Genomic DNA, 25,830 nt, shown 5'->3' with positions numbered 1-25,830 from the left:
AAAAGGCAAGCATTGGAGGAGTAATAGTAGTGGTTAAATTCGTTTATTGGTTGTTCGAAAGCCGAAGCTCCGACTTGTCTCATACTCATGACCTTTCCTGAACCTCCGTGTCGCTAAAGCTTGTCACACAGTTACAATTGCTAATACCGCCAATGAAAACACCTGAACACCCTTCAAACCCTTGATACGAGCTCGTTTTGCCTTAACCCGTCCTGCCAAAAGTGCCCACTATCTTGTACAGAACTCCCTCTCCCAGTACACTGCCTTCTGATGGTTCTTATCTCTTTGTCGAACATGGATGACGATAGTCTTCGGAATTGCCGGACGGCTCTCCGCGTGTCTCTCTCCCGAAAGATGCCAGAGGATCCGGAAGCCTTTCCGGCAACTCTGAAGCTAGGCTTACGCAGCGGTGCCAGGCCCGTCGCTAACAGAAACTGTTGCGCCTGAGTCGGCGTGCAGGTCATAAGACTTTGCAGCAGAGTGCTCAAAAAAGCCGAGGGATCCCACGGAGTCTGAGGGGAAAGAGGCGTCGAAGAAGCTGCCCTCTGGATGATCTGTGACATATGCTGACAGATCGAAGAGCTGAGAAGCGTCATCGACGAAAGACGAAGGTTGAGAAGGATCAGATAGGTAATCGCCCAGGGAAAAGTCCACAGGCTTGCCGGAAGCGTCGTACTGGAAGCCAAGCTGCGGGCCGACCGACACTGCAGGTCGCACAACATTGCTGCAGAATGTTGTGTCTGGTCGGGCTCAACAAAGCTCAGTTCGTCGTTCCGGGGCGTGGGGGGCTGGGAGCTGGAGTTGATGGGCGAGTCGTAGTCTTCCATCGACTCGGGGCTGGCGTAGGATGAGTTGTTCATCGCAGGGCTGCCGAAGGATGATTCGGCGTTCATGGCGGGGCTGGTGAAGGAGGCCTCGCGGGGGTTGATTGTGGTGCTGGCGACGGAGCCTTCGCGCTCGGTGGCGGCGTTGTCGGCTGATGTGGTGATGATGGTGGGGGTCGAAGTGGGGACGGCCGTGGGGGCAGACGTCGGGGCCGGCGACGAGGCCGGGCTGTCGAAGATGGTGTCGGGCATCTCGATGCCGTCGACGATGCGAGGCAGGACGGGGAGCTGCTCGGTGGCGCGGGCGCGGTACCACGAGAGCTGCTCCTCGAGCTGCTGCGTGTAGGTGAAGAAGCGCTCGAGCGAGGCTTTGCAGCGATCACGCTCGGTGGTAAGCTTCTCCATCTCCTCGCGCTTGCGTTCCCGCGAGTTGTGGGCGGCGAGGCGGTTGCGCTTGACACGCTCGATGCGGCGCTGCTCCTTCTCGTCGGCCGTCTTGGCGCGCTTGCGCGGCGGCAGATTGGTCTTGGGCTCGGGGAGTACCTGGCCCCATGACTTGCGCTTCTTGGGTGCTTGTTTTTGTGTGGTTGATGATGTGCTTGTGGATGAGGGAGCCGGGGTGGCGGCGGCGGCCTCGGGGACGGCGGCCGGGCTGGGTGCTGAGTGCAGATCCTCCATCTTGATGGTTGTGGGGATGTCGCTCGCCGGAGGAGTGAGCATGGAAAAGTCGAGCGGGGTGGCCGTCATGGCAGGGTTAGAGAAGGTGTAAGAAGACTGCTGGGCGTCCATGGTGGAGTCGCGCGCTGCTATGCATCTGGCCGGCGGAGAGAAGGTGGGCCGTGCCTTTGTATGGAGGGGGGTTGTCTGAGGAGGCAGCAGCGTAAGATGAGGACAAGTGTTCTTAAGTAGGCGGGCGACGCGCACAAGGAGGCGGAGCGCAGGGGCGCTAGGCCGGGCTAGAGCAAGGGCACCCTGGCGCCCTGGACCCAAGGCTCGCGCGACCCCTAATTTTGGGGCACATCGGCGCATCTCTTGGCTCCCTGCTTCAGCTCGCCCACACGGTCCCTCGTTTCACGACGGTGGGCTTCAGACAAGCGACGCGTACATAGGTAGCTGCGGATTGCGGCCTCGCGCTCCTTGCCTGCGGGCGCTGCTCCTGCCGTGCCAGGCGGCCGTCGACTATACGAGCCTGACTGGCATACGTTCTTTATACGGCGCGCAATCTCCTCGCACCGCCGGCTGATAACGCCCTGGCTGGGCGCGAGTAAGCGGGCTGCACTATACACGACGCCGGAGCGAGTCGCAATGCGGAAGCTCGCGGCAATTCTGGAAGCTTCAGATCTGCGGCGGCGCTGAGTTCGAGAAGACGAGGCAAGGCCGCCGCCGTCCCGGCGAGCCGCGGCCCCTGGATGAGTCGTGTGCGGGGCCCTCGCATCCCGCCTCAACTCGCTCTACGCCCAAGACTGTTGCCTCGTGCCCCTGAGGCTGGCCCATCTACTCGATGCAGCGGTGACGGTGCCGTGGCCCACAGGCAGCCCAGTTCTTTGTCTCTCTACTCGCCAACAAATGGCGCAATCATCAAGCCGGCTGCCTATCGTGTGTTGTGAGCTGCGTGTCCCGCGGGACGGATCTCCCAGCAGCACGAGCTTTCCGACCGCCTTTCGTTCCCCATCGCTCCGCGTCGCCAGCGCTGTCCCGACCGTCGGCAAGCCGGGGGCAAGAGACGGAGAGCGGCACCGGTCAGGGGACCAGCTCAGCAGCTTCCCCACACGCCGCGCCCATCACGCCTTCCAGAAGCTCGCTTGCGCCCATCTCAAACCGCCCTCTCCACCGCTGGCGGCGGCTGCCGTTCTACGTGCCGACGCCGACCAACCGTCCAATTCCCACGGCATTTTTGCTGCTGGTTGGGGTCAAACTTCAGCCTTGTATATTGGCTGAACCGCCGTTGGCATTCCCCAACACCACGCGCTCTCCAACGGTTTGTATGTCGCACCACGGAGCTTTCCTCTTCAATAGTCCGGCATTCCGTCACCAGTCATTTTTTTTTTTCCCACTCATTTTGCGCAGCATTCCGCGCGTCCAGCATGTAGTATGTGGCTGCGTAGGCACGTTGCGCAATCTGGAACATTATCACACCAACAGCTTATACTTCGTACCCAAATTAACTGCCTTCTTCTTACTCGTGCCTTGTGTCTTTCGCCGACATCCCGACACGCCTGCCGGAACTCATCAACACCACCACTCCGTCCGTCAGGAAAGAGCTAGCGCCAAAAACCAACTGTAGATCAGCCGCATCGCCGCCAGGCCGTAACGGCTGCCGCGATCCTTCCCTTCCGCCCGCCATCACCCCGCGCTCCGTGCCCCCCACTCCCCAGCACCCTTCTCTCCTTCTGGCTCGAGGCCCCCAAGGGAAAAGGCGAACTACCAGCATCCGGGGAGATGAACCATCTTCAGATCGGGTCGCTTAAAGCGGCGGTCCCCCGGAACGGTACGTTCGCGGCATTTGGGCGCCTCGCCTCCGGTAGCCCTTGCGACAGCCGAGATTATCTTCGCCGTGGATGAAACGGACCTTTCTTCGCCGCGAGGGCCCTGAATGTTTCAGGGTCGTCGCCGCTGGTCTCTGGCGCCGGGCCGTTGGCGCTTCATCTCGGCCCCGGATCCTCGATTTAGCCTGAACCCTTTTGGGGTCCAAAACTACTCGGGTTAGCCCTACGTTTAGTAGAAGGCTGAACGGGTCCCCCAAAATGGAAGCAGACTTGGACGACCAGACGTCGGAGTACAGCTAGCACATCCTTGTCACGATCAAGAAGGATCGTTGATCGTCAGCGAGGGTGGCATGGGCTATGCACTCAAGCGCCGGACCTGAGTGAGGCGCAGGCGTGAGGTCGACTCGTCGGAGCAGGAGGCGGTAGATGCTCCTCCATCATGATCTCCCTCCAGCGGTACGTGCAGCGGCACCGGTCAGACAGTGATGTCGTGCAGCCGAATCGGCAACGACCAAAGCTTAAAAGCCGGAGCCAGCGATAATGCCGCCAGATAGCTAGCCGCACGCGGAGGGCAGCTGGATGCGCGTGTGTATGCTGAGTTGTGCTCGCTCGTTCCGTGCGAGCTGGTGGTGATCAGGGGGCAGTGAGTATGCCATGCATGCGCATGCGGATCATTGCGTCTTCCAGCACCAGGCCTTTGTTAAAGCCACAATAAAAGGCATAAGGCTAGCAATGTAGAAGAGGCCCCGAAGTCTTGCTCAGCATCGATTCGTGGCATAGACCGTGGTGTAGTAGACTAATCCGATACGACTGTTTCCAATTATAGCTAACATGCTGGTGCCCCACCGTCTTTGTTGTACATTACCAACATCGAGTTGGACTTAACAGCGTGTCAGTTACCTATTTGCCGCTTCATATGCTCCACCAAACTTTGGTGGCAAGAATGCTGCGCCACGTTGCTCGTCGAAAGCTTAAGCTCAAAGAAACACTTGCGTTCGAAAACATTAACTTTGCATTCATATCATCGAGAGCGTGAAGAAGAGATAAATAGGACCTAGTTCTCCTTATTATGTACGAACTCGTAGAGATGACCTATCGATACCGTCGCTTTAACCACTGTGTTGAAGCCGACGTCATCAGCTACAAAAGAGTGCCAAGAAGACTCATCAACTTCGTCATAGAGGAGTGAAAACATGCACCATATCATTTCATCGAGTAGCGATATGTCAATCAATATCAAATTAGGGACCAGAAGCATTAATGTTAATGTTCTCTCTTTCACCAGACACGACCCACCGCGGCGCAGCAACCGACGTAAGCCGCAATACCAACCCATGCTCCACCTTGCTGGATTTGGAAATGTGTTCATACATAATTCTTGGTCTGACCTTCATGAGTAAAGTTGTAGTACCCAAGACCTTCCAAAAAGACATTGATGACTTGGTCCCAACGACGAGCGTTGACCAACCAGGCTCTGCCACTGACCACCTGTAAACACATCATCCATCTTAACGGGTCATGTTCTTTCCCGCCCTTCGCCCATTCACCGCTTCGTTTTGTGTGTGTTCCTCCATACAAACGGTGACTACAGTATGCTATCGATAGCCTCCTTTCCTTCGCAGCTCTTAATCATTCAAGAAAAGAAAAAGACTTCCCCACCCAATCCTCTACTTCCTTAGGCACCAATCTCCTGCCCTGCCCTCGCCAATGCCTCAAATACCCTCGGCGGCAGCTTATACCTGACCAAACCTGCAAATACCATCATGTCCCTCGCGGTCGTCTCGAGCTGTTCAACAACGTTCCTGTTGGCAGCTGTAGCCTCGAAGCTCGCCTGGCGCAGCTCCTCACGTCGGCGGCCACAGCAGATGATCGTCCACATGAGCAAGTGACCAATGAGGCGGGCGACAACTGGCGGCAGACCGTTGAACGTCTGCGCATGCCGACGAATCTCCTGCATGTTGGACTGCTTGCCGGTGGGGAGGAGGGTGGTTTCGTGGATAGCCTGGTGAAACAACGTCAGCTTTGCTCTTTGTAGTCGAGAGTGAAATCGTAGGGTTACACTTACATCCAAAGCGCCGGCCCAGTGACCCTGCTCGACAAGGTTCTTCGCAATAGACACCTGCAGCAGCATGGTCAAGGCTGTGCGGTTTGACTGCTTCACCTTGTTGTACATGAGCGCGTTTGCACTGTACAGGTTGTTCATGTTCATTGCCAGCTGCGCCGGGTCATCGACTGCCGTCAGGCTGAGACTGCCAACGGCCTCGTCTTCGGGACGCTTCGCTGCCGCGCGTGGCTTTAGAGGTTCCAACCTGTGTGGCTTCTGGCCAATGTCGACGGCGAGAGCGTCGGACAGAGCACGGTTGACGATCGCGATCACACTGTCGTAGTCCTCGGCCAAGTGGTACAGGAGCACAGCGTCAGTGGTGCGACCGGCCTCATCGGCCACCGCGGCAGCCTGCAGGGTAATGTTCTTGAGGAACTCTTCTTGATCGGACAGCCCGATAAGGCGAAGGCGGTACTCAATCACGCCGGTGATGCGAGTACCGTCAGAGCGGATGTCACCAAGGAGCAAGGCGAACTCGCGGGTCTCGAGTACCAGCTCGCGTAAAGCTTCATGGCAGCATGCTGCTTGTGATTGGCCGAGTTGGCCATCGAGGTCGGAGTTGAGGTTAAGGAGGACGAGGTAGTCAGCCGCGGCTTCGGCTTTCGCTGCACGGAAATCCCGCGTGTAGTGACCGATGATGCGGCAGAAGTTGATCTGAGGCTTCGATCGAGTGGAGAAGGACATGATATCGTTTCCAGCCGTGAAGAAGTCGGCAACCCTCAACAGACCATAGTAAGACAGGCCGATTGCAAAGTGCACCGCCGTGGTGTAGCTCTGCTGGTAGAGGAAGTTGACACCCTCCTCGAACATGCCCGCGAGCATGTGTAACAAGAAGCACACACCGTACTGGGCATTGGCATCCGAGCCTTGGAAATGCCTCTGGGCGATGTCCGCAACGGTGCTCCTGATGTTGTCGAGAGCAAACGTCTCGCCGGCAGCCTCCTCAGCGCGGTTGACTTCCCTGGCCAAACTGAACTGCAACCACGCCCAGTCTTCCATGCCCTTGCTGATTCCTTCAAGAGTAGTTCGGCTGAGCTCGCAACGCCCGACGACCTTGTAGCACGCCATGCGGTAGGGGTCCAAAGAGTTTTCGGGAGCAAGGCGCATGCGGTTCTGGTACTCAGCGTTGATGCGGGTCTGTAGCTCCGGAGGCAGCCTCCTGTCGTCGCTGTTTACAAAAGCGGCAAGGTACGAGGGAAAGTTGCGGTCCAGGCTCCGGATTGCACGCTCATTCTCGGCAACATAGTCAAGAGCTTCCCTCAGGAGGCCTGCACGAAGCAAGTAGAAGATGAGAGCCCAGCAGAAGTCCTCACCAACACTCTGAAGTTCGATGCTGTCTGCTGCAAGCTCTTTCCTGGCCACGAGTAATCTGATGAAGCCGCGGACTTGGCTGATTTGGGTCGGCTCGCCTCCAACCATGGACTCTGTGGGGTTCTTCGCGTTCATTTCCTTAATGTCGGCCAAGAACTTCTTTTCCAGAAACCTCCGGGCGCCATCCAGGATGCGCTTGCGCATTGCGATGCTTCTTCCAGAAGACGGCGTCTCGTCCAAGTAGTCTTGAGCAAATTGGCGTTCCCTTGGCGGGGGATCTCTGGTAGAGTCGTCGGGCAACCTCTCTCCAATGATCTCGACAAGGGCATTGTAAGAATCTATCAGACGGTTCGAGTTCTGTTGCTCGTGTCAGTATTCTGCGGTGCGAGGAGAACACAAGATACGTACGTCAGTGGGCGCCAGCTTCTCGATCTCAGCAAACTCAGTCATGACTGGGTATGGCCGTTCTTCCAAGCGCGAGATATTCAGATCCTTGACTTTTGCCGCGTACTTCTCCTGCTTGTCCCTCATGAAGCGACTCTCAGGGACGGGGGTTGCAGAGCTGGGGCCATTGCTATCTGCGAAGCCATTCGCGCGTCCGCCTCCAACAGCTGAAGGCGCGCCAATGACGGACTTGTTCATGACTGAAGCACTAAAGGTCACGCCTGCAACACTAGCAGAAGCACCAAAGCCACGACCCTTGCGCTTCGAGCGGCCGAAAGCTCCCCGTTCCACCGGAGCACCGATAGCGCTCACGCTTGCCTCTAGGTTCTCCACTTGACGACCAAGACCGAAGTGCTCGTAGATTCGCTTGCGCTGCGCATCCCACTCCATTTGAATGTTGTCCTCGAGGAAGTTATCAAAGTCTTTCTTGGACTGCTCCAGGCCTTCCGCAATCATTGCCAGAGTGGATTGAGAATGGAGATTCGAGATGTAAGCGTCGATGTCGACATCGACAGAGCTGGGAACGGCGGCCTGCGCGTTGACGCCGGCTTGCACACTGAATTGGTTGAGATCTTTCAGGGCGGAGCTTGTGTTGACGCCGGAGGCGGCGAGGAGGTAGTGACTGCATTGCAACATTAGTATCAGCGTTTGCAGCGAACGGAGAGCACTTACGCCTTGCTGTCGCGCGCTAGCGGCGCAGAAGGACCACCCTGACCAAGGTTCCTAACCTTCCTCGCAATGTCGCCGAGTCCGAGCTGCAAGCTGGGAAGGTCGCCAAAGGCCGAGGTTCCATTCTCCTGCGCCGCTCTCTTCCTGCTGCGCTCGAGAAGGTGGTCGAAGTACGCGGTCTGGCCCGTGGCAGCCTGAGACTGCGAAAGCGAATTTGGCTGCTGCTGCGGCTGGCCTTGCGGGTTAGGCTGCTGCGGCTGCTGTTGCTGTGCTGGCTGCGCGGTGGAGGTACCGAGCCCACCAAACAGGCCTCCGCCTGTGTTTTGCGGCTGCTGGGGTTGGGCGCCGGCGAGAGTAGATCCAAAGAGGCCCCCAGATGCCGGCGCAGTGGTCTTCGCAGCGCCAGCGTTTCCGAAGAGACTTGGGCCCGGCTGCGGCTGCGACGTGGCGGCGGCCGCGCCGCCAAACAGGCCTCCGCTTGTTTGTCCGGCGGCTGAGCTGGTAGCTCCTCCTCCAAGGTTGCCAAACAGGCCGCCGCCAGCGGGCTTGTTGGCTTGGGTGTTTTGGCCGAAGCCGGATCCGAAGAGCGACGACATGGCGAGCGATTAGACGGTCGGATCCGGGCGGAGGGTGGTGGTGCGGGGAGCGCAATGGGTGCGCGTGGATGCGGTAGCTGGAGAGCAGAGCTGCGTCGGACGCGATTGTTTTCAAGTCCGGGGAAACTTTCGGTTAGCGCCGTATGACCACCACCGTACCTGACCTCACCGACGTCACCTGCATCTCCGTTGACATTCTTTTCTCTCTCGGCTCGGCCTGTATGAAGTGGCAATTGTGTTGTTGCTGATCAAGGAATCCTCCAAAAGGCCTAGAACAGCTCCAGCTTGGCCTCGCCATGCAACCCTGGACCCTAGCAACGCGTTGTTCCGGCAGCTTGTCAAACGCGCTGCCTGTTCCTGACACGCATCAGCACCAAACATGATGGATTAATTAGCTTTGGCTGTGGAATCAGTGACATGCCTGTGCCCATCAAGAATACCAAAGCTTAAACTCTGCGTTGGTCGATATGATCATCCAGCCTCATCGTTTGTGAAGAATACAACGAGAAGCTGATGGATTTTTTTATCATGGGAGAATTGGGTATTATTTGAGGCTAAGCTCTGCCAGACCTAAGCTGCAGTTGTTATAATCCTCTCTAATTCACCACCTCTATTTCTTTCCCGCCGTACATCAAGCCTTTTTGCGAGCTCGTCCGAGATTGGACATATTGCACCACGTGTGACCGCTGCCATGCCTTCCCCAAAATTGCAATACGAGCCCGTCAATGATCCTCACCAACCGTCCCGAGAGGAACAAGACGATAGAAAAGAGTGGACCCAACCAAGCCGCAGCGTCGATTCGAAACCTCAATATGCATGGGTTTGGCTAAAGGATGTGAAACACCAGAACTGGTGGGGTCGCTGCAAGGACATCTTGACTGGCCGCGGACCCGATATCCATGTTGCAATCAGCAGCGGAAAGCAGGGTCGACAAAAAGTCTGGCCGAGACGAGACGACCAAGCCGAGTCCGCTGCAACCGACACGCCATGGGCCAAACGCACTGCCGGCGAAAGGTACGATTTTCGCAAGCGCAAATATATGCGGCCTGACACTCAGCGCGGCAAATTTCAAAACCCCAAAGCGTTCCGTGGTGCCGACGGCCAGTGCTGGGAGCAATACCATCGTTGGGCGGATCCAAAAGAGTGGTGATTGTTGCGTTCACAGACATGTCTCGTGGAAGGGCTCCCAAGTAGTCTTTTTGTCTCCGTCGGCGGTTGCGACTTGCTTGCTCCTCCTCGCAGCCGGGTTCAGCGCATTGTTATCCAAGAGCTTCCCACATTTTGAGCATTTGGCAATCCTCATGTCGGTGTAGGCAGAAATCATGTCCAAGAGATACGAGAGATCATTTGGGCGCGGCCTGGATGCGATGCAACGGGTGATTGCAGAGAAGAGGGGGCCATTCCCGGGGCTGTCGACAATGAATGACGTCTTGTCGTCAGGGCCGACATGGCAGGTGATCTTGAAGGTTAGAACCAGCGACGGAACTCTGAAGGAGATCTGACGAAGTTAACCTTGTAATTAAGCAACGTGTACTGCGGAGCTTACGGTGATGATGCGACCTTCGTCAACGTCGACGTGAAAGGTCGGGTGAGCCTCCTTGAACGCATTCACAATTGGCATGACGGATGAAGCGGCGACTTTATCGTCGGCATCACTGCCCTTACCACGCGGCTTTTTCTCCTTGGATTTCGCAGGCCTCTGCTGCTTCTCTGCCACATCGACCCAGCCGTAGCGCGCAACCTTAGCACCCTTGGTCAGATCAGGGTTGGCCTTCACGCTCTGGGCTGCGTGCGCCAATATGTCCTGGACCTCGTCGCTCTTCCATCTGCGCTCGAATGCTTGTAGGCGCTTGGCCTCGGTGATGGCAGCTTGTTTGAAGTCACGGCTGAGTGCCTCGGGGGAGTCTTGGGCAACGAGAAAGGGCGCGGTGAGGTTCGGAACAATCGACCGGAGCTCGTCCATCTGCGCGACGGTTAGGATTGTGCAAGTAATGGAGGTAGCGAGCCAACTTGCCTGATCCTGGAGCTTCTCGAGCGCGGCCAGAGCTTCAACAAGGTGGGCCTCATCCCAGTCGCCGTGGGTGGGCGGCGCGGCAGCAGACATGGTTGCGAGCGCTGGTGAGTGGTGCAGGGCGAAGCTGAGGTCAGTGCAAGCAAAGCGCGGCGCGAGGATCGTCGACAGGGTGGAGGTGCAGGGGCCAGCTCCTCCAAGCCGCGCGCCACATTATTGTTCTGCTGCCTGGGGGCTGCGGGCCTACGTGTACTCCGGTGCCTGGCGGCGCCGGGCCTATAGTGAGTCGTGGCTCCGTTATCACCGTAAACGCCGGCTCCACGGCCTAAAGATCGTCCGGCTGTCAATTGCTTGAACTTTCTTTCTGCTCTTGCCCGCTTACTACTTAATTCCACAGCCCCCCTGGCTTCCGCTGCTCAAATGCCCTGGTCCTTGCGATTTTTGCTTCGTGCCTCACGTCGCAATTGGCAGCAGCTCCCGCAGCGTCGACCATTCCATTCCTCGACCATCATGGCCTCAGCCTCGACCAGCGCCGTCCTGTATGCGACTGTTGTCTCGGCTTCCCAATTGACCGGCGCCGTGCCCGAGGATGCCAGCGATCTCGCCCATCACGCAAAAGGCGGGAAGGGCTTTGTGAACCCGTGGGATTCGTATCGCGAGCAGAGTGTTCCTCAGATTATCGGCGCTCTACTATGGTACAACCGCATGCGACCATGTCGGGGCTTCTGTGGCTGAAATGACCGTGGCAGGAGACAAATCAGCGGCAATGCCAACAAGCCAGACACGACTCCCCCCACTGTTCCCATCCGCCAGCCCCACTTTCTGCCCACTCGCGAAACCTCGGAGCTCAGAGCCACCTGGCTAGGCCACGCGTGCTACTACGTCGAGTTCCCCGGCGGTCTGCGCGTTCTCTTCGACCCCGTGTGGGAGGGAAGGTGCGGGCCAATGGGCTGGTTTGGCCCCAAGAGATACAACGACCCTCCTTGCAGAATTGAAGACCTGCCCGCGATCGACATTGTCGTCATATCCCACGCCCACTACGATCACCTGTCTCACCCAACCGTTACTAAGATCAAGAAGCTGCATCCCAATGTTCATTTCTTTGCACCATTGGGAAACCAGAAATGGTTTGCCGATTCAGGGATGCACAATGCCACCGAGCTAGATTGGTGGCAGAGCCGAGACATACGTCTCTCGCCCGTCGAGCATGCCAAGCCAGAAGTTGTCGAGACCGGTGGCCAAAAGCCGGCCGCGACGGATATTACTGCTACTATTGAGTGCCTTCCTTGCCAGCACATGGCAGCAAGGACGCCGTTTGATAAGGCACATACTCTGTGGGCGTCTTGGTCCATCACGAGTGGCGGCAAGAAGGTGTGGTTCGCTGGGTAAGCAAAGACCTCGTACGTGCAGAACATGGCGCCGTGCTGACTTAACCAGCGACACTGGCTATCGCACTGTGCCGAATTTGCCCAAGGGAGAAGACGACTATGGCGCACAACACCAGAGTCTTCCTACCTGCCCGGCCTTCAAACAGATCGGCAAGCTCCGTGGACCATTCGATCTCGGCCTGATCCCCATTGGCGCGTACGAGCCTAGGTTTATAATGTCGCCTGTGCACGCCAATCCCTTCGACAGCGTCAACATCTTTGCAGATACCCAGTGCACAAAGGCATTGGGCATGCATTGGGGTACGTGGGTCCTGACCGAAGAGGACGTCCTCGAGCCACCAAGGCTTCTTAAGCAAGCGCTGGCCAGAAAGGGCATCGCTGAAGAGGGAGTCTTCGACGTTTGTGACATTGGCGAGAGCCGCGTGTTCTCGTGATTCCGGCAGCACTGTTCACTTGCCTCCGGGCTGTACAAAAACAGCTTTTGTGGATTAAGTTCGTTTCTAAGACCGGTGCATTAGACCCTCTCTTCTATTGTAAATCTACCTCCCACCTCGTCATATTATTAAGATCTGTCTATACCATCCTCGAGAAGCAGTTGCTCACAGCTCTGCAAATATCATGGCCATTATCAGAATTCCGATGATCATCGACCACAGGCGCATAGGCCCGAATTCCGGCGCATCGCCGTGGAACTGCTCGGGGCTGGTGCTGTTGCCGTCCGAAGTGGTATTGGCACCGGTGCCCGAGGCCGTTGGCTCAGCCGACCCCGACTCCGACGCCGAACCGCTTGCTTCGGCGCCGGAAGCGCTCGCTGTCGTGACAGGCGCAGTGGGAGTAACGGACATCTGGCCGACATTGATCGTCATCGTTGTCTTCGCGTCCGTGACCGTTATCACGCTCTGAGTTGACAGATTTGGGCAAAGTGCGTGTGCGGATGCCACAGCCCCTACATGTACGCCATCAGCAGAAGTCTCACTAAAGTCGACGAGAGCAGAACGCACTCATCATATCATCGCCGCTGCACGCCTGGGCGATGAGAGGGGCCAGGTTGCTGATGATAGCATCGTCGTTGCATAGGCACTGCAGCCTGCTCGGGTCGCACTTGCTCTTGCCGATGGTGTTGAGGATGGGCTTCTGCGCGCATTCCGGAAGGCTGCTGAAATCAAAGGTCTGGGCGAAGGCTCCGGAGAGGAAGCTCGTCACGAGGGCAACGCGGAGCAGAAAAGACAGCATTCCTGCGGCGCAATCTTACTTTTTTTTCGCCTCGTGGAAGAAAGTTATCAGCCCTGCGGATCTATCAAAATAAGAATACTCTGTATGACGGAAGCAAACTCCAGACCCCGCAAAAGTCTTGCTATCTGCAGCGCAGGCCCTTGATACTTGTACTCCTCATCATTAGGGAGGAGGGAGGGTCGCCAGCAACAATGTGCCAAGACATCCGAGAGCAATGTCAGGACGGCGGTCAAGACAAAGGCCTCATTCAGGTCGCCTCCGCAACCAACGGTGACGTCGTCGGCCAGCCACCTGCTCGCAGCCCGGATGTCATGGGCGGCTGCTCCCGCAAGCGGCGGCTGGCTGGACCCCAGACAAAGAAGATCCAGGGAGTGACTAGGCCGTTGCATTCCTTGTTATTCCTGTTGCGGAAAGCTCAGACCCCGACCAAATGGTTGCGCTACGCCGCACATGTGAAACAAAGCTGAGAAAATCGACGTGATTGGACGGTTGTCGACATTAGGTGCAGCTACGCTCACTGAATGCGGATTTTCACGCAGCAATCCTTGATCGAGCACGATAAGAATTAGAGACACCAGTGATGTAGGCGATGATGTAGCGAGGCTGACTAGTGACGGAGGGGAGCCAGCGCCGCGGGTATGGTAGGAGAAAGAGTCTTAAGGCAAGCAGGGGTTTTTCTTGCGAGAAAAAGTGTGTGCTGACAGTAACCCTAAATTGCACACATCGCACTTCTATCCTTGATCCAATCTCTTCTAACTGAACAAACAACATAGGCCTGTGGGTCTCCCAAACGTACGGTACAGATCTGTTTCGCCGGTGTAGCGAGGAACGATGCTGTCCTACGCTAAGAGGAAGGATAACCACTTCGCCGCCGACCCGGCGTCTTATACACGGTACGCTTGCTCGCTACGCTCTCCAAAAACGCGACCTCGATTTCCATTGGAGGGAATCCTGGAAGCTGGCCTTAGAGGCCCAAATTTTCTCCGCCTATCTTTCCGCTAAACTAAGATTGGTCCACAGCATCATGCATGCCCACACGCGCGCCCAACTCGCCGCTGCCTCTTCGCCGCCTGCCGTCTCCGCCTCACCCAGCGCCAGCGCCTCCGCCCCTCCTACAGCCAAGTCCCCGAGCTCAGTCCACGTTCCGGCAGATCCACCGGGCGCCAGTCCGCCTCCCGTTACTATTGCAAACGTGGAGCAACCAGCTATCAGAGATGGCAATCGTAGTGGCAGTGGTGGCAGCAGCGACAGAAATAGTAGCAATTGTGACAGCAATGCCAACAGCGACAGCAGCAGTAGCGGCGATAGTAGCGGGTATCCCGCCGAGGAAGAAGAGAGGGAGCCAACAGATGAGGCAGCCTCATCGTTGGAGCAATCGACATCGCCGCCGGCGCAGGAGCCATTCGATGCGGGTAGGCTTCACATCCCGGCAAAGGCGCGTTCGATGTCGGGCTCGGAAAAGAGCAGACGGATGAGTGAAGGCGGGAACAGTGTGCTGAAAAGAGGTTGGTGCGTGAGCACAGCGACAGTGAGAGAGCTGCAGGAGAACAAGGGTGTGCCCACAGTGGACTCGAGATCTCAAGGCGGGAACGGTGCTGGCGACTCAGTTCCTTTCGCTACATTTGAGAACGAGGTGAATGTGCAAGGGGGAGTGGCGAGGGAGAGAAGGGGTAGTGCAGATACGACCGGGAGCAGCGCCAGTAGCTGCACCAGACACGCAGAGACGCGCTTGAGGTGCGATTGCGATGATTGTGAAGCGTGTCGAGTGAGGAAGGGGTTGCTGGCGAGGAATGGGTTATGCATGTCCAACGCTGCGGTGGGTCGGAGGGAGACTGTTTGAAAGAGTAGTCGGCGTCCCTTTTGGGTGGACTTCACCAGATAACATCTCACATAAGTTTGGAAATCCAGCACAGCGTGTGAAAAGTGCTCATCGATGTCTGTGTACGACTGAGGAAGAACATTCCGGTGGCATTTATTTACATATGGGGGTTTGAATCACACAGACCTTCGATTCAATCTTATCAGCGGAGACATCAATGCAACGGAGGGTATCAATAAAAGACTTTGGCTCCTCCCTTACAATCCATACGGCGGTGCTACCTCCTCATACGGTGGTGGCGGGTCTTCCGTCCCCTGTCCATTCATCTGCGGCACCTCTATGCCCAGCCACGGCCGCATCTCGATTGGAAATCTAGCTGCCTCTACCTCCCAAGTCTTACTCGCGCACTCGATCCATAGCACGACCTTGACAGTGTACGACCTCGCCAGACCGTATGTTTTGAAAGTCGGCGGCACGCCATTCGCTGGCCCCGTCCTTTCACGGAGACAAAGTTCGGTCAGCGCCAACTCGCTGCCATCGGGTGGCAGCGGCGGCGGCAGCATCATGGTATCAGTGTCGTACCTTTGGTGCATTAACTCAATAGATTTGTAGGCCTTGCTGTTCAGCTGCGCCTTATGCACACGAAAGTCTGTCGTTGCCTTGAGTGTAACGCGGAAGGCGCGCAGGCGCACCGGCGGGGGGCCAGGGAGGTTGTCGGTGCGGTCAATGTGAGCGAGTCTGACGGTGACGGGAAGTGGATAGCCGGCGCGGGCGATGGTCGGAACGGTGGTGGTGACAGTGAAGGTGGCGGTAGGGTCCGAGGGGCAGCTGATAAGGTCGCGCATGCGGGAGCCGAAGCCATGGTACTCGTCGGGCGAGTCGTCGTACAGCCAGCGGGAGTGGCGGGTCAGGGTGACGATGTTCTGCTCGAGCGGCGGGGAGACCCAGGAGAGGTCGGTGCAAGGTGGGCTGAAGGCCAGCGAGTGTCGCACTTTCTTCTTGTCGCTCAAATAAAAGAAGCTGTGCGATGTGTTGGTCATGCGCGCTTCCAGAAAGTATTCCACTGTCTGTGGTAAGCCTGACCCGCCCTCGGCGTATGTTGTGGGAGGGAGCGGGTGGCCAGGGAGATGCTCGAAGACACTGCTCTCTTTGAAGGGCTGGAAACTTGAGGCAGAGGGTGCCATCTGGACCTCAGATGGAAAAGTGAAGGAGAATGGAAGGGAGACAAAGCCCCCCTCGACAGGTGCGAGGGACGAGATGTTATGGCCGGAGTAAAGCTCTATGGTATGGCAGAAAAGATAGACCTCGGCCCTGTCACGTTGACTTCTTGATACATAAATCTGTGTCGTGACCTTGGCCACGAAGCGGATGGTAACGTGTGGTGTTCTCAAGCTGCTGTCTACCTCGACTGCTCCGCTGACGGTATCGCCGTACGTATGGAGCTTGCTTGCACCATGGACGACGATGCGCAAAGGCAAATGCTGCGGAGCCAGATTCGAAAAGTCGGGTAGAGAACCAAGGGAATGCGATAGAGAAGCCTAGGCCTGTGTCGTAGGATGATCAAATGCATGGAGTGGGGGTTAAATTGAAATAGAGAGCACGTTGCTGCCTGCGATGAAGTCCGAATATGGCTAGTGCCTGCCTGTGCCACAAGTAGAAGGAATAAGTCTATAAGATCGTCTCAAATGTCAACCACCTGGACTCTATTCCCCAGACGGCCCGAGTTCCCCACCATCAAGCCGGCGTTCACCAATACGGTGCCTCGCTCCTCTCCGCCCCAGACTCTGTCCCAGATGACGCCCCTCACACCCCAGAACAGCACCAGGGCCAGGTCAATCCAAGCTGGGACGCTCAGGAGCCCGCGAGTCAGGCCCGAGACTGGCCTTGCGAGCGCGCGCTCATATGCCTTCTGGCCGTCATGCCACCAGTTAACCTCTCTTCCGGCACTAACATGGACATGCCCAAACACATGAAGAGTGTGGCGAAGACGCCAGGCCTCGTTGGTCAGGTGCTCGCACCCCAAGCCGTCGGGCAGCGGCAGGTCCAGATGGAATTTCGGCGGAGTGTGTGTGACGAGCACATCGACGTCCCACGGAATGGTGTCAGTCCAGGCATCGCGGCCACGCGCGTACTGGAAGGCAAACTCTGGGCCACCGCACTCAGGAATCTGAGGGGCGCCGTAGATCTTGAGGGTGCGGGGAGGGGGAGGGTGGCGGCCTCGGTACTCGCGCTGGGGAATTCTCACGAGCAATGAGGTGTGCTGCAGGTAGTGGACGCCCTTCCACTGCAGCTCCCTATTGCGCTCAGGCTCGGGCAGCGTGCGGCGAGAGCGCGGGTCCAGGTACGTGTCGTGGTTGCCGGCAACGACTACCTTGTAAGGGTGCGGCAGAGAGGCTATCCAGTCTATCTGCGCTTGGATCTCCGAGACGGTCCCAACGGTTCCGAGGTCACCGGCATGGATGAGGATGTCGCCGGCAGGGATTGGCTGCGTTTGGGCGTGTGTGTCAGAGATACAAACGACGCGGACTGACGGCTTCGCGGGCTGGGGGTTGCTGCGGAGCGCATTCAGAAAGTGGTATGCGAAATAGACGAGACACTTGAGCGGAGCGCGCACGCACAGCACGACGATGCTGGTGGGCTCAAAGGGCGAGTCGTCGCCGAACAGCAGGCGGCGCAGCATGTTGGCACCAGGCTACACCACAGAGCAGAGTGCTAGCGCGAAGGTGTCGTCCGGCCAGGCTTCGTCGATCGGCTGTGATGCGCACATGGATGACGTAGCGAGGCCTGCCCGCCCTGGCCCTCGCCTAGCTGCCGCTGCTGCTGTCTCCTCACCAGCTGCAGCACCCAACAAGGAATCGACCATGGAGCACGAAGGCAGCCTGCTTTTCCGGGCCATGACCTCGCACTTCTCCCACCGTACTCTCTCCCCGCCTCTGCGCCCGTCCCTTGACCTCCACGCTCACCGCACCTCCAGCGAATAATCTGCACGCCGACATGGCCTCGTCGGGGCCCCAGAGCCCAGCCCTCAAGACCAACATGGATGTCGACTATGTCATCAGCTACCGTTTCGGCACCACTGGTCAGCCCTCCTGCCCGCACCGCGCCCGCCAATTGCTAACGCTGCCCCGCAGACAAGGACACCGCCCTTTCCAAGTTCGAGAAGCTCATCGCCGCCCTGTCCTCTGTCGGCTTGGCCACCGAGGTCCGCAATGGCGAAGACAGCTCCTTGCTCGTCTTCTGCAAGGTGGCCTCGGAGGAGTACCTCTACGGCGAGATCTACCGATCGAGGTGCGTAGACATCACCACCAGAGTCGCCCTAACCCCGCTAACACGACGCCCGCAGAGTCCGCGACTGGATCCACGGCATCCGATCGTCTGAGCCCCCGCGAGAGACCCGTCAAGCCCTCGACTCCGAGCCACTGTCCGAAGCCGAGCGCCTGCGCATCATATACCAGCTCATCACAAACCCCGAGTCCGAGGGTGGTGCCGGCATCACGCCCAAGGAGGGCGACTGGAAGCAGGTCGAGTCGGTCTTCGCTCTGCACGACCATTCCTACAATCACGCCTGGATCAAGAAGTGGAGCACGCAGTACCTCCTCCAGCCCGAAGACCTCGACGAGATCCGCAATCGCTTGGGTGAAAAGGTATGACGTGGTCTCAGACGCTGGCCGCCTTCTCACTGACTCGCTCCAGGTCGCCTTCTACTTTGCCTTCACCCAATCCTACTTCACATTCCTGATCTTTCCCGCTGCTTTCGGCTTTGCCTCCTGGTTGATTCTGGGTCACTTTTCCCCGCTCTATGCCCTCGTCAACGCCCTCTGGTGCACCGTTTTTACCGAATGGTGGAAACACCAAGAGTATGATCTCGGCGTGCGCTGGGGGGTTCGTGGCGTGTCTTCCATCGAAACCACCCGGAAGGACTTCAGGCATGCGACGGAGATCCAAGACCCCGTAACTGGAGAGACAATCAGGGCCTTTCCCGTGACCAAGCGCTTCCAGCGCCAATTGCTTCAAATTCCCTTTGCATTGGCTGCTGCGCTCCTGTTGGGCAGTCTGATTGCCACGTGCTTCGGCATTGAAATCTTTATTTCAGAAATCTACGACGGCCCGCTGAAGATGATTCTGGTGAGCTTATCTGCATGCTTCATAGACGAGAGATGTTGACGATTCACCAGGTCTTCTTGCCCACCGGCATTCTTACTACCTGCATGCCCATTCTCGTCGGAATCTTGACCAATTTCGCCAAACAGCTGACTGACTATGAAAATTACGACACTCATGGCTCTTATGAGACGGCTATGACGCAGAAGGTTTTCGTCCTGAACTTCATCGTCTCGTACCTGCCGATCATTCTCACCGCCTTCATCTATGTTCCCTTTGGCCAACATATTGTTCCATACCTGGATGTTTTCAGCCTCACGGTCAAGCCATTCGCTGAGGATGAGAAGCAATTGCAGCGATCCTCTACCTGGACCATCAACCCCGACAGACTGAGGAAACAAGTCATATATTTCACCGTGACCGCACAGGTTGTCAATCTTGGTATGGAGGTCATTGTCCCTTACCTCAAGCGCCGTGGCTTTGCAAAATATAAGAAGATCCAAAGCGAGAGGGCTGCCAAGAGTGGTGGCACTGTTCCTAATGTTGCCGCCAACGACCCGCCCGAGGAAGCCGCTTTTCTGGACCGCGTGCGCAAGGAGGCCGAGCTCGATGTGTACGACGTGACCCAGGATCTTCGTGAGATGGTTCTCCAGTTTGGCTACCTCTCCCTCTTTAGCGTTGTTTGGCCTCTCACGGCAGTGTCGTTCTTGATCAACGATTGGGTTGAGCTGCGCGCTGACGCCATCAAGATCTGCGTTGAGATGCAACGGCCGACACCGTGGCGCGCTGATACCATTGGTCCCTGGCTCGACAGCCTGAGCTTCTTGACATGGTTTGGTAGCATCACGACTTCCGCTCTCGTCTACATGTTTTGGAACGACGGTCTTGGTCCCGATGGCACCCCTGGTGATATCAAAGGCTGGGCTCTGCTGCTCTCTATCTTCTTCTGCGAACATCTCTTCCTCGCTGTCCGCTGGGCTATCCGCGTCGCCATTTCCAAGATGGACTCCCCTGGCCGCCAGAAGGAGCGTCGCGAGCGTTACCTCATCCGTCGTCGCTACTTTGCGGAGTCTCTCAGCGAGGTTGAGAAATTACCCAAGCTCCAAGAGCAGGCGGCTGAAATAGGCGTCGATGCGCTTGAAGAGGAGGCAAGGAGGGAAAGTCAGACCGGAAGCAGGTTGGAGGATAAGTTCTGGAAGAGGCAGAGTGGTTGGAGGGAGACGGTCATGGTTGGTAAGACGCTGATCGAGAGAACCGCTGGTGCAGAAAACAAAAAGGAGCAGTGAGGTTCTTGCTCTCTCGATCGGGCGCACAGCCTGGGTTACACTGTTTGAATTCTTCAAGCGGTTTCGATAGCTGCCAAGGCCAGACTCGGCCTATAAAACATGAACGCGGTCGTTGGTGGATGGGGTGATACCGCACATGAACGGATTTGATGAATGAGGGATAGGAGGGCTTAATGAACAGAACGCATGATGATAACGAACAAGAGAAAAGAGGAGCAGGCGATTATTTATAGTTCCCTTCCTTGACCGATCCTTGGCTTCTTCCGGTTCTTCTTAACGAACTCTCTTCATGTAACCATAGACGCACGCCCCTTATGAAGGCTCAAATTCATATGTGAACTGTGTTGGGTTTTAACTCACATCCGTAACCACAACGATATCCGACTTGTATTGTCTTAGAACAGAGAGGGTCGACTCTCTCCCGTCCTGCACACCCCCAAGCTAAGCTTTGCTTACGGCTCATGGGCTCCTTCCCTCCTCATGGACCCGCGTGTAGCGAGTAAATGACGAGAAAAGGGGGTTTGCCCGCGCTCTCGCCTTCACTTCGACTAGACCACTCATCCATGAAGGAGGAGAAGAAATGCCAAGAGATCCGAACAGGAGCGAGGGGGCTTGCTGTTTTTTATTATTTGTATTGCTGCTGGTGTTTCTGCTGTCCTTCCTCCTGGCGAAATGCTGTTATGATCGATGTCGGCGCCGTACTAGGAGAGGGAGATGGCACTGAAGAGAGAGGGGGGCATGTGGTCAGGCAGAAGGTTAGCGGTTTGTAATCTACAATTAATACTGCCGTGAGCAATGAGTATTAGAGCTGTGTTTTTGTTTCCCCGGCGGGTCAAGGTGCGGTGAGGTTGTTGGAATATTTCGTCCAAGGTCTGGTATTCGCTAGCGGCCGTCGAAGAGAAGCCTGGCCAGCGAGGTGAGTGAGGAATAAAAGGCCTGCTGGAGGCGTTACGTTCGAGAAAGCCATGTAGAGAGCTGGAAGAAGAAAAAAAAAGGCCATCTGCGACTTAAAGTAAACGAAGAAATCAAACCCCGCTATTAAAACCCCGCCGTTGAATCAAAACGCAGTTCATGTAGAGCAATCCATTAACCATTCTCCTCCGCTTGCTTGAGGACCTGAAAGGTCCAGAAGCGTGACGACAGTCTTCCTGCTTCATTTGGTGGCCTGGTCCTTAATCAAAAAAGAGCTATCCGAGAATAAGACCTGCATAAAGGCTGTGCCGTAGGATGCATGCCATGGAGCAAAGCGTCTGGTGGAGATTACTTTCTCAACACCAGTACCACAACCCGGACAGTTTGCCGCTGTAGAATCGTGCTGCAGGATGCCATGCGTCTGGATGTCGAGGTTTGGCCACGCCACCAGAATACATAGCCGATGTATGCGGCCCGCAATATCTGGACGGAAAGCGAGCGCTTCGCAAATAGGCGGAGCTAATGCTACAATGAGTCTATCGGATCACGACTGACAATGTAAAGGATGCAACCGCTCTAGGAGGATTGCTCGGATTCCTTAACAAGTTAGTCTGACCCAATATATGTAGTTAGCAGGTGCCGAGTCAGTGTGCCATGGGCACAGATACCGAGAAATGGGTTACCCATGAAAGAGATGGTCCTGAATGACTCACCCAGCACAAGGGGATTCATAAAACTGAAGCCATCAATCCCGCAAGAGGGTAGGGACTGCAGTATGTTCGATTTGTGGGACTTATCCCACGTGTTACTTTTCTTTTCGGACGCGCCAATACGGGAACCAGAGGAGAAGATCGTACGACATTTAGGAGCAATAGCATGGCATGCATAGCCGTGATCATTGCTCACCGGTCCGAGTCGTAGATTTTCCTCAGGCGTTTACGTTGCCAGTCGAAGGAGGAGTAGTCACCCGCGAAAAGTACTTCCAAGATGCTGGCATGCCTGCGTTGTCCAATATCAAGGGCATTCAACTCAGCCATGCGTCTTTGAAGCTTGTCGAATGCATCGCGGAAGCATTTCTGGACAAGAACGACATTGTGAGATCCTGAGGAAATGTCATTCGTAGGCGTATTGGGATCGACAATTGACAGGCGGTCTGGTCTAGCAGGCTTTCCGTTCAGATCGCGAGGGCCCTAGTACAGTTAGGACGGTTGTTTCTAAGCCATCGATGTCACGACATACCTTTGGTTCAAACTGATGGGGATTAAGCCGAATCCTAGTCGTGGCAATGTTGAATTTGTTGCCGAACAAGTCGAAGAAATTCAAGAGTACGTCTCCGTAGTGTTCCTCTGGAACGAAGTTGTTGCTCTGGCGACCAGGCCAGTTCTGAAGAAGACTCACGACCATGCAGATGACAGAGAACCCTCCAAGGCCTCCGGTAAAGACTTCGTTCAGGCCACGCATTGCGAGGAACTGCTTTACCAGCGTAGCAATCACTGGCATGGCGGGGTACGCCTGTTTCCATCCTCGAAAGGTCTTGTTGGCGGCAATGCCAGTGCTGTTCTCGAAAGAGATGTCGACCTTGAGACCAGTGGTACGATCAACAATTTTGATGATTGGAACCCTTGCGCTAGCAACAACCTCAGTAGCTCCAGGTTGGCTAATGCCTTCTCTTTCCAGAATATCCGAAACCCTGTAAAGGGTCTTCTTGTTGACAATTCCTTGGCCGGTATTCCGGAAGTGGGACGATAGAACCACAAGATCCATGTCTGCAGTTGGAAGATACAGACCAGCAGCAAATGAACCGAAGCATTCCACTATAGAACCTGCAAAGCCTTTCTGCCGAGTCACGGTGCGCTCAATTCGTTTGACCAAGTCATGTCGAATGGCGTCCTCGAACGCATGAGGCTTGACGAAGTCATAGAAATCCGCAATCTCCTTGTGCAACCAGAAGCCCATGCTTTCGGTGCTCGAGTGGTCTTCCTGACACCACGGCGTGGGCGGGCTACCGTGACGAGGACGCCAGTCGTCAATGACACTGCCGTCAATCACTTCGCGCTTACGCTTCTTGCCTTTGGGCGGAAGAGGAGGAAGGCTCTCCAATTCATCGTCATCATCGTCTTGACGGGCACGTTTTAACGTCTTTGGTCCGGTAGGAGCCTGTGGCGGCGGAGGGGGTGGCCACGTATCAAGAATGTTGGTGGGAGGCTTGGGAGGCAGACCGGCAAGACCCGGGGGAGGTCCCAAAGAAGCTGCGTTGACTACGGGCTTAGTGGGTCCCTCTGCTGGAACGGTCCTACGATCAGGATGAAGATTATCGAGATGACTGAACGAGTTGCCACCAGACCGCCGAGCATTGTGGCGGTCGTTGTCATCGCTTTCATGATCATTTTTCTGTTGATCTTCATCATCATCGAAATTCAGCGAGATGAAATCATCGTTCTTGGCGACGGGGTTGGCACTGGCGGTTTGATCTTCGCCAGCAACCTTGGCCTTGCGAATCAGCTTTACAAAATCGCGCCTCTTCGTGTGGGTCTCATCCGGCGGCGGAAGAGAAGTGTACGGGTCCGGGTTGGACCAACGAGGACGGGCATTGCCATCATCAGCGCTGTCGTCCGTGGTCGGCTTAGCCCGTTTCGCTGGCGGACGCTCCGAATCGGACGCATCGTCATCGGACTCAAGGTCCATCTCTCCTTCGGAATTTGAGATGTCACTAAGCGATATGAACTTAGCCTTGCCATCGCCCATACCCTCCAGCTGTTCGGGAGTCTTCTCGCGAGTGGAACGAAGGATGGCGCGTTCGTGCGGAGGTGGAGGTCGCCACGGACCACGGCCAGGCTGATTTTGTTGACGGGGGCGGCGTGTGTCCCGCGCCTGGGGCCTCCTGGCACGGTCGCGAGGTGGGCGCTGCGAGTCGGTGGACGGAAAGTGACGGCTTTGGTCTCCGGCGCGGAAAGTGAAGTCGCTTCGATGGTCTCCATGGCGAGGAGCATCACGGTCGTTGCGGCCGCCAGGGCGGTAGCTATCGCCGCCGCCGCCAAACTGATACATGCCGGACGGAGGAGAGCGACGCGGTGGGGACCTGCGAGCGCCGCCGCGGTTGTCGCGAGAGTCGCGCTGATCGTTGTAGCTGGGACGATAAGACTCCATGGTTTCAGTCGGAGCAAACGTCGCGCACAAGGATCTCAGCAAGCTCGAAAGCAGCCGCTCGAAGAAGCTGCGTAATCGGCGACGGTGCGGGCCGTTGCGGTGGGGTGAGGTGAAGAGGGGAGTGTCGAGGTCGCGAATTCGAAAATATGTTCGGAAGTTGCGTCTACCTGCAGATCTTCTTCGCTTACGTCACCTTCTTCAGGGCGACCAGCGACAGGGTCTAGCAGGGGCCTGCAGCCAGCTGCGGCATCACCAATGGCCTACTTTAGCGGCAGGCGCACTGTCAACCATGTCCTTCACCAAGATTGCCGAGTCAATGGCCTTCATCCAGCCCCCAGCTTTGCTCAACGGTAGGTACACAATGTCGTCCTGGTTTCCTCAATCTGAAGCGTCTTTTATCATACACACAGCTTTAGCTATGAAGGGGTCTTCCATCGTGGATCAAACTGCCCAGACGCAACTTTGGCGCTGGATGCTCATTTCCCCGCAGTTTTTCTGGATAAGATCTGGGACCACGCGAAAGCATATAGATAACGAATATGGCTCGCAGGGGGTAGTAGTAGGTGCTCATCACGCCTTCGGGATGGTTCCCGGACTCGATTTCTTCCCGCTCTTTCTAATAATTCGCATCGCCGAAACGTACTGGCACAAGTGGTGATAAATGTACAGTCCAGAGTGGAGTAGTATGGTCCTCCAACATCCAGCCGGACCCCATTTCCGGCTCCAAATGCTCTTCTTTCCCATTTTTGTGCAAACCGCAACTCCGAAACTCCGTGCTGATGCAATAGACCCGGACAATGCTCCCATGCAATGCGCCAATGCTGGAGTCTAAGCTGCTTCGGCCGCCAAATGTCATGGAGACAGGCGCGATAATGTTACCGGGCTACAACAGTCCATCCGGTAAGCTCCATGGCCTGGCTATTTTTCCTTGTAGAGCTTGGGGTTCCAACCTTCTTTCAGCTCCGCCTCTCGCTCCGCGGCCTGCTCGGCCGTCCGCACTTCCATTTCTATCCGTTCGCGGGCGCGTAGGATCTTGCTTTGGAGGTAGAAGCTGCCGCCACGCTTGGGGTCGTTGAGGTCGAACAGCTTCTTGAATCGGTCCATGACGTTCTCCATGTCGGTCTTGCCGCCCTTGGGCGGCGCAACGTTGAGGATCTTGCAGGCTTCCTCGAGGGTCAGGCCGGAGGAGGCAAACGTCTTGCCATTTCCGTTCTTTGCGTTGGCCTGGGCATACTTCTGCGATGCGGCGGCCTGTCTCCAGGCCTCGGCGAAGGCGCGGCCAAAGACGCGGGAACCGGTGACGACGACCTGGGTGATGATGCGATGCGCCTGGCGGGATCAGTATGAGCGCGCGCACAGAGCAGCGGTGGGGGCAGCGGGCGCAGCCTTACCATACTGACGAGCGGACAAGGACAAGAGACGTGATTGCCGTCAATGAGGGCGGGAGCGGATGGATGGCGTTGAGGATCCCAAAATTTCCCAGAGGCCAAACATGACAG

At 56.6% G+C, this 25,830-nt stretch overlaps 10 protein-coding genes across 10 annotated transcripts; 2 read left to right on the top strand and 8 right to left on the bottom strand.

Annotated features, from left to right (window-relative positions):
- Positions 1-399: 399 nt before the first annotated feature.
- On the bottom strand, positions 400-1,613 carry LTHEOB_426 (Transcriptional activator hac1; the record flags this gene model as incomplete). The annotated part of the gene is made up of 2 exons (XM_035513274.1): positions 400-545; positions 677-1,613. 2 exons carry the CDS (start codon positions 1,611-1,613, stop codon positions 400-402), a joined length of 1,083 nt encoding a protein of 360 aa, XP_035372428.1.
- Positions 1,614-4,985: 3,372 nt separating this feature from the next.
- Positions 4,986-8,434, bottom strand: LTHEOB_425 (Nuclear pore protein; the record flags this gene model as incomplete). Its single annotated transcript, XM_035513263.1, has 4 exons — positions 4,986-5,312; positions 5,376-7,082; positions 7,134-7,791; positions 7,842-8,434. 4 exons carry the CDS (start codon positions 8,432-8,434, stop codon positions 4,986-4,988), a joined length of 3,285 nt encoding a protein of 1,094 aa, XP_035372427.1.
- A 1,159-nt stretch (positions 8,435-9,593) lies between these two features.
- On the bottom strand, positions 9,594-10,538 carry LTHEOB_424 (Mediator complex subunit Med27; the record flags this gene model as incomplete). The annotated part of the gene is made up of 2 exons (XM_035513252.1): positions 9,594-9,932; positions 9,981-10,538. The coding sequence occupies 2 exons, from the start codon at positions 10,536-10,538 to the stop codon at positions 9,594-9,596; spliced, it is 897 nt and encodes a 298-aa protein (XP_035372426.1).
- Positions 10,539-10,955: 417 nt separating this feature from the next.
- LTHEOB_423 (Zn-dependent hydrolase oxidoreductase family) lies at positions 10,956-12,267 on the top strand (the record flags this gene model as incomplete). Its single annotated transcript, XM_035513241.1, has 4 exons — positions 10,956-11,140; positions 11,195-11,380; positions 11,435-11,830; positions 11,883-12,267. 4 exons carry the CDS (start codon positions 10,956-10,958, stop codon positions 12,265-12,267), a joined length of 1,152 nt encoding a protein of 383 aa, XP_035372425.1.
- A 165-nt stretch (positions 12,268-12,432) lies between these two features.
- On the bottom strand, positions 12,433-13,066 carry LTHEOB_422 (Cfem domain-containing protein; the record flags this gene model as incomplete). The annotated part of the gene is made up of 2 exons (XM_035513230.1): positions 12,433-12,779; positions 12,835-13,066. The coding sequence occupies 2 exons, from the start codon at positions 13,064-13,066 to the stop codon at positions 12,433-12,435; spliced, it is 579 nt and encodes a 192-aa protein (XP_035372424.1).
- Positions 13,067-15,142: 2,076 nt separating this feature from the next.
- Positions 15,143-16,069, bottom strand: LTHEOB_421 (uncharacterized protein; the record flags this gene model as incomplete). The annotated part of the gene is made up of 1 exon (XM_035513219.1): positions 15,143-16,069. The coding sequence occupies one exon, from the start codon at positions 16,067-16,069 to the stop codon at positions 15,143-15,145; it is 927 nt and encodes a 308-aa protein (XP_035372423.1).
- Positions 16,070-16,566: 497 nt separating this feature from the next.
- On the bottom strand, positions 16,567-17,565 carry LTHEOB_420 (Phosphoric ester hydrolase; the record flags this gene model as incomplete). The annotated part of the gene is made up of 1 exon (XM_035513208.1): positions 16,567-17,565. One exon carries the CDS (start codon positions 17,563-17,565, stop codon positions 16,567-16,569), a length of 999 nt encoding a protein of 332 aa, XP_035372422.1.
- A 181-nt stretch (positions 17,566-17,746) lies between these two features.
- On the top strand, positions 17,747-20,272 carry LTHEOB_419 (uncharacterized protein; the record flags this gene model as incomplete). The annotated part of the gene is made up of 6 exons (XM_035513196.1): positions 17,747-17,801; positions 17,860-17,964; positions 18,017-18,173; positions 18,229-18,529; positions 18,579-19,010; positions 19,061-20,272. 6 exons carry the CDS (start codon positions 17,747-17,749, stop codon positions 20,270-20,272), a joined length of 2,262 nt encoding a protein of 753 aa, XP_035372421.1.
- Positions 20,273-22,086: 1,814 nt separating this feature from the next.
- LTHEOB_418 (Topoisomerase family protein) lies at positions 22,087-24,331 on the bottom strand (the record flags this gene model as incomplete). Its single annotated transcript, XM_035513185.1, has 2 exons — positions 22,087-22,374; positions 22,424-24,331. The coding sequence occupies 2 exons, from the start codon at positions 24,329-24,331 to the stop codon at positions 22,087-22,089; spliced, it is 2,196 nt and encodes a 731-aa protein (XP_035372420.1).
- A 918-nt stretch (positions 24,332-25,249) lies between these two features.
- On the bottom strand, positions 25,250-25,725 carry LTHEOB_417 (Mitochondrial import protein; the record flags this gene model as incomplete). Its single annotated transcript, XM_035513174.1, has 2 exons — positions 25,250-25,660; positions 25,723-25,725. The coding sequence occupies 2 exons, from the start codon at positions 25,723-25,725 to the stop codon at positions 25,250-25,252; spliced, it is 414 nt and encodes a 137-aa protein (XP_035372419.1).
- Positions 25,726-25,830: the final 105 nt, after the last annotated feature.

This window comes from Lasiodiplodia theobromae, assembly GCF_012971845.1.
Source record: "Lasiodiplodia theobromae strain AM2As chromosome Unknown scaffold_1, whole genome shotgun sequence".
Taxonomy (NCBI): Eukaryota; Fungi; Ascomycota; class Dothideomycetes; order Botryosphaeriales; family Botryosphaeriaceae; genus Lasiodiplodia; species Lasiodiplodia theobromae.
The sequence above is the reverse complement of the archived record's forward strand: the minus strand, read 5'-3'. Positions and strand labels throughout refer to the sequence as shown.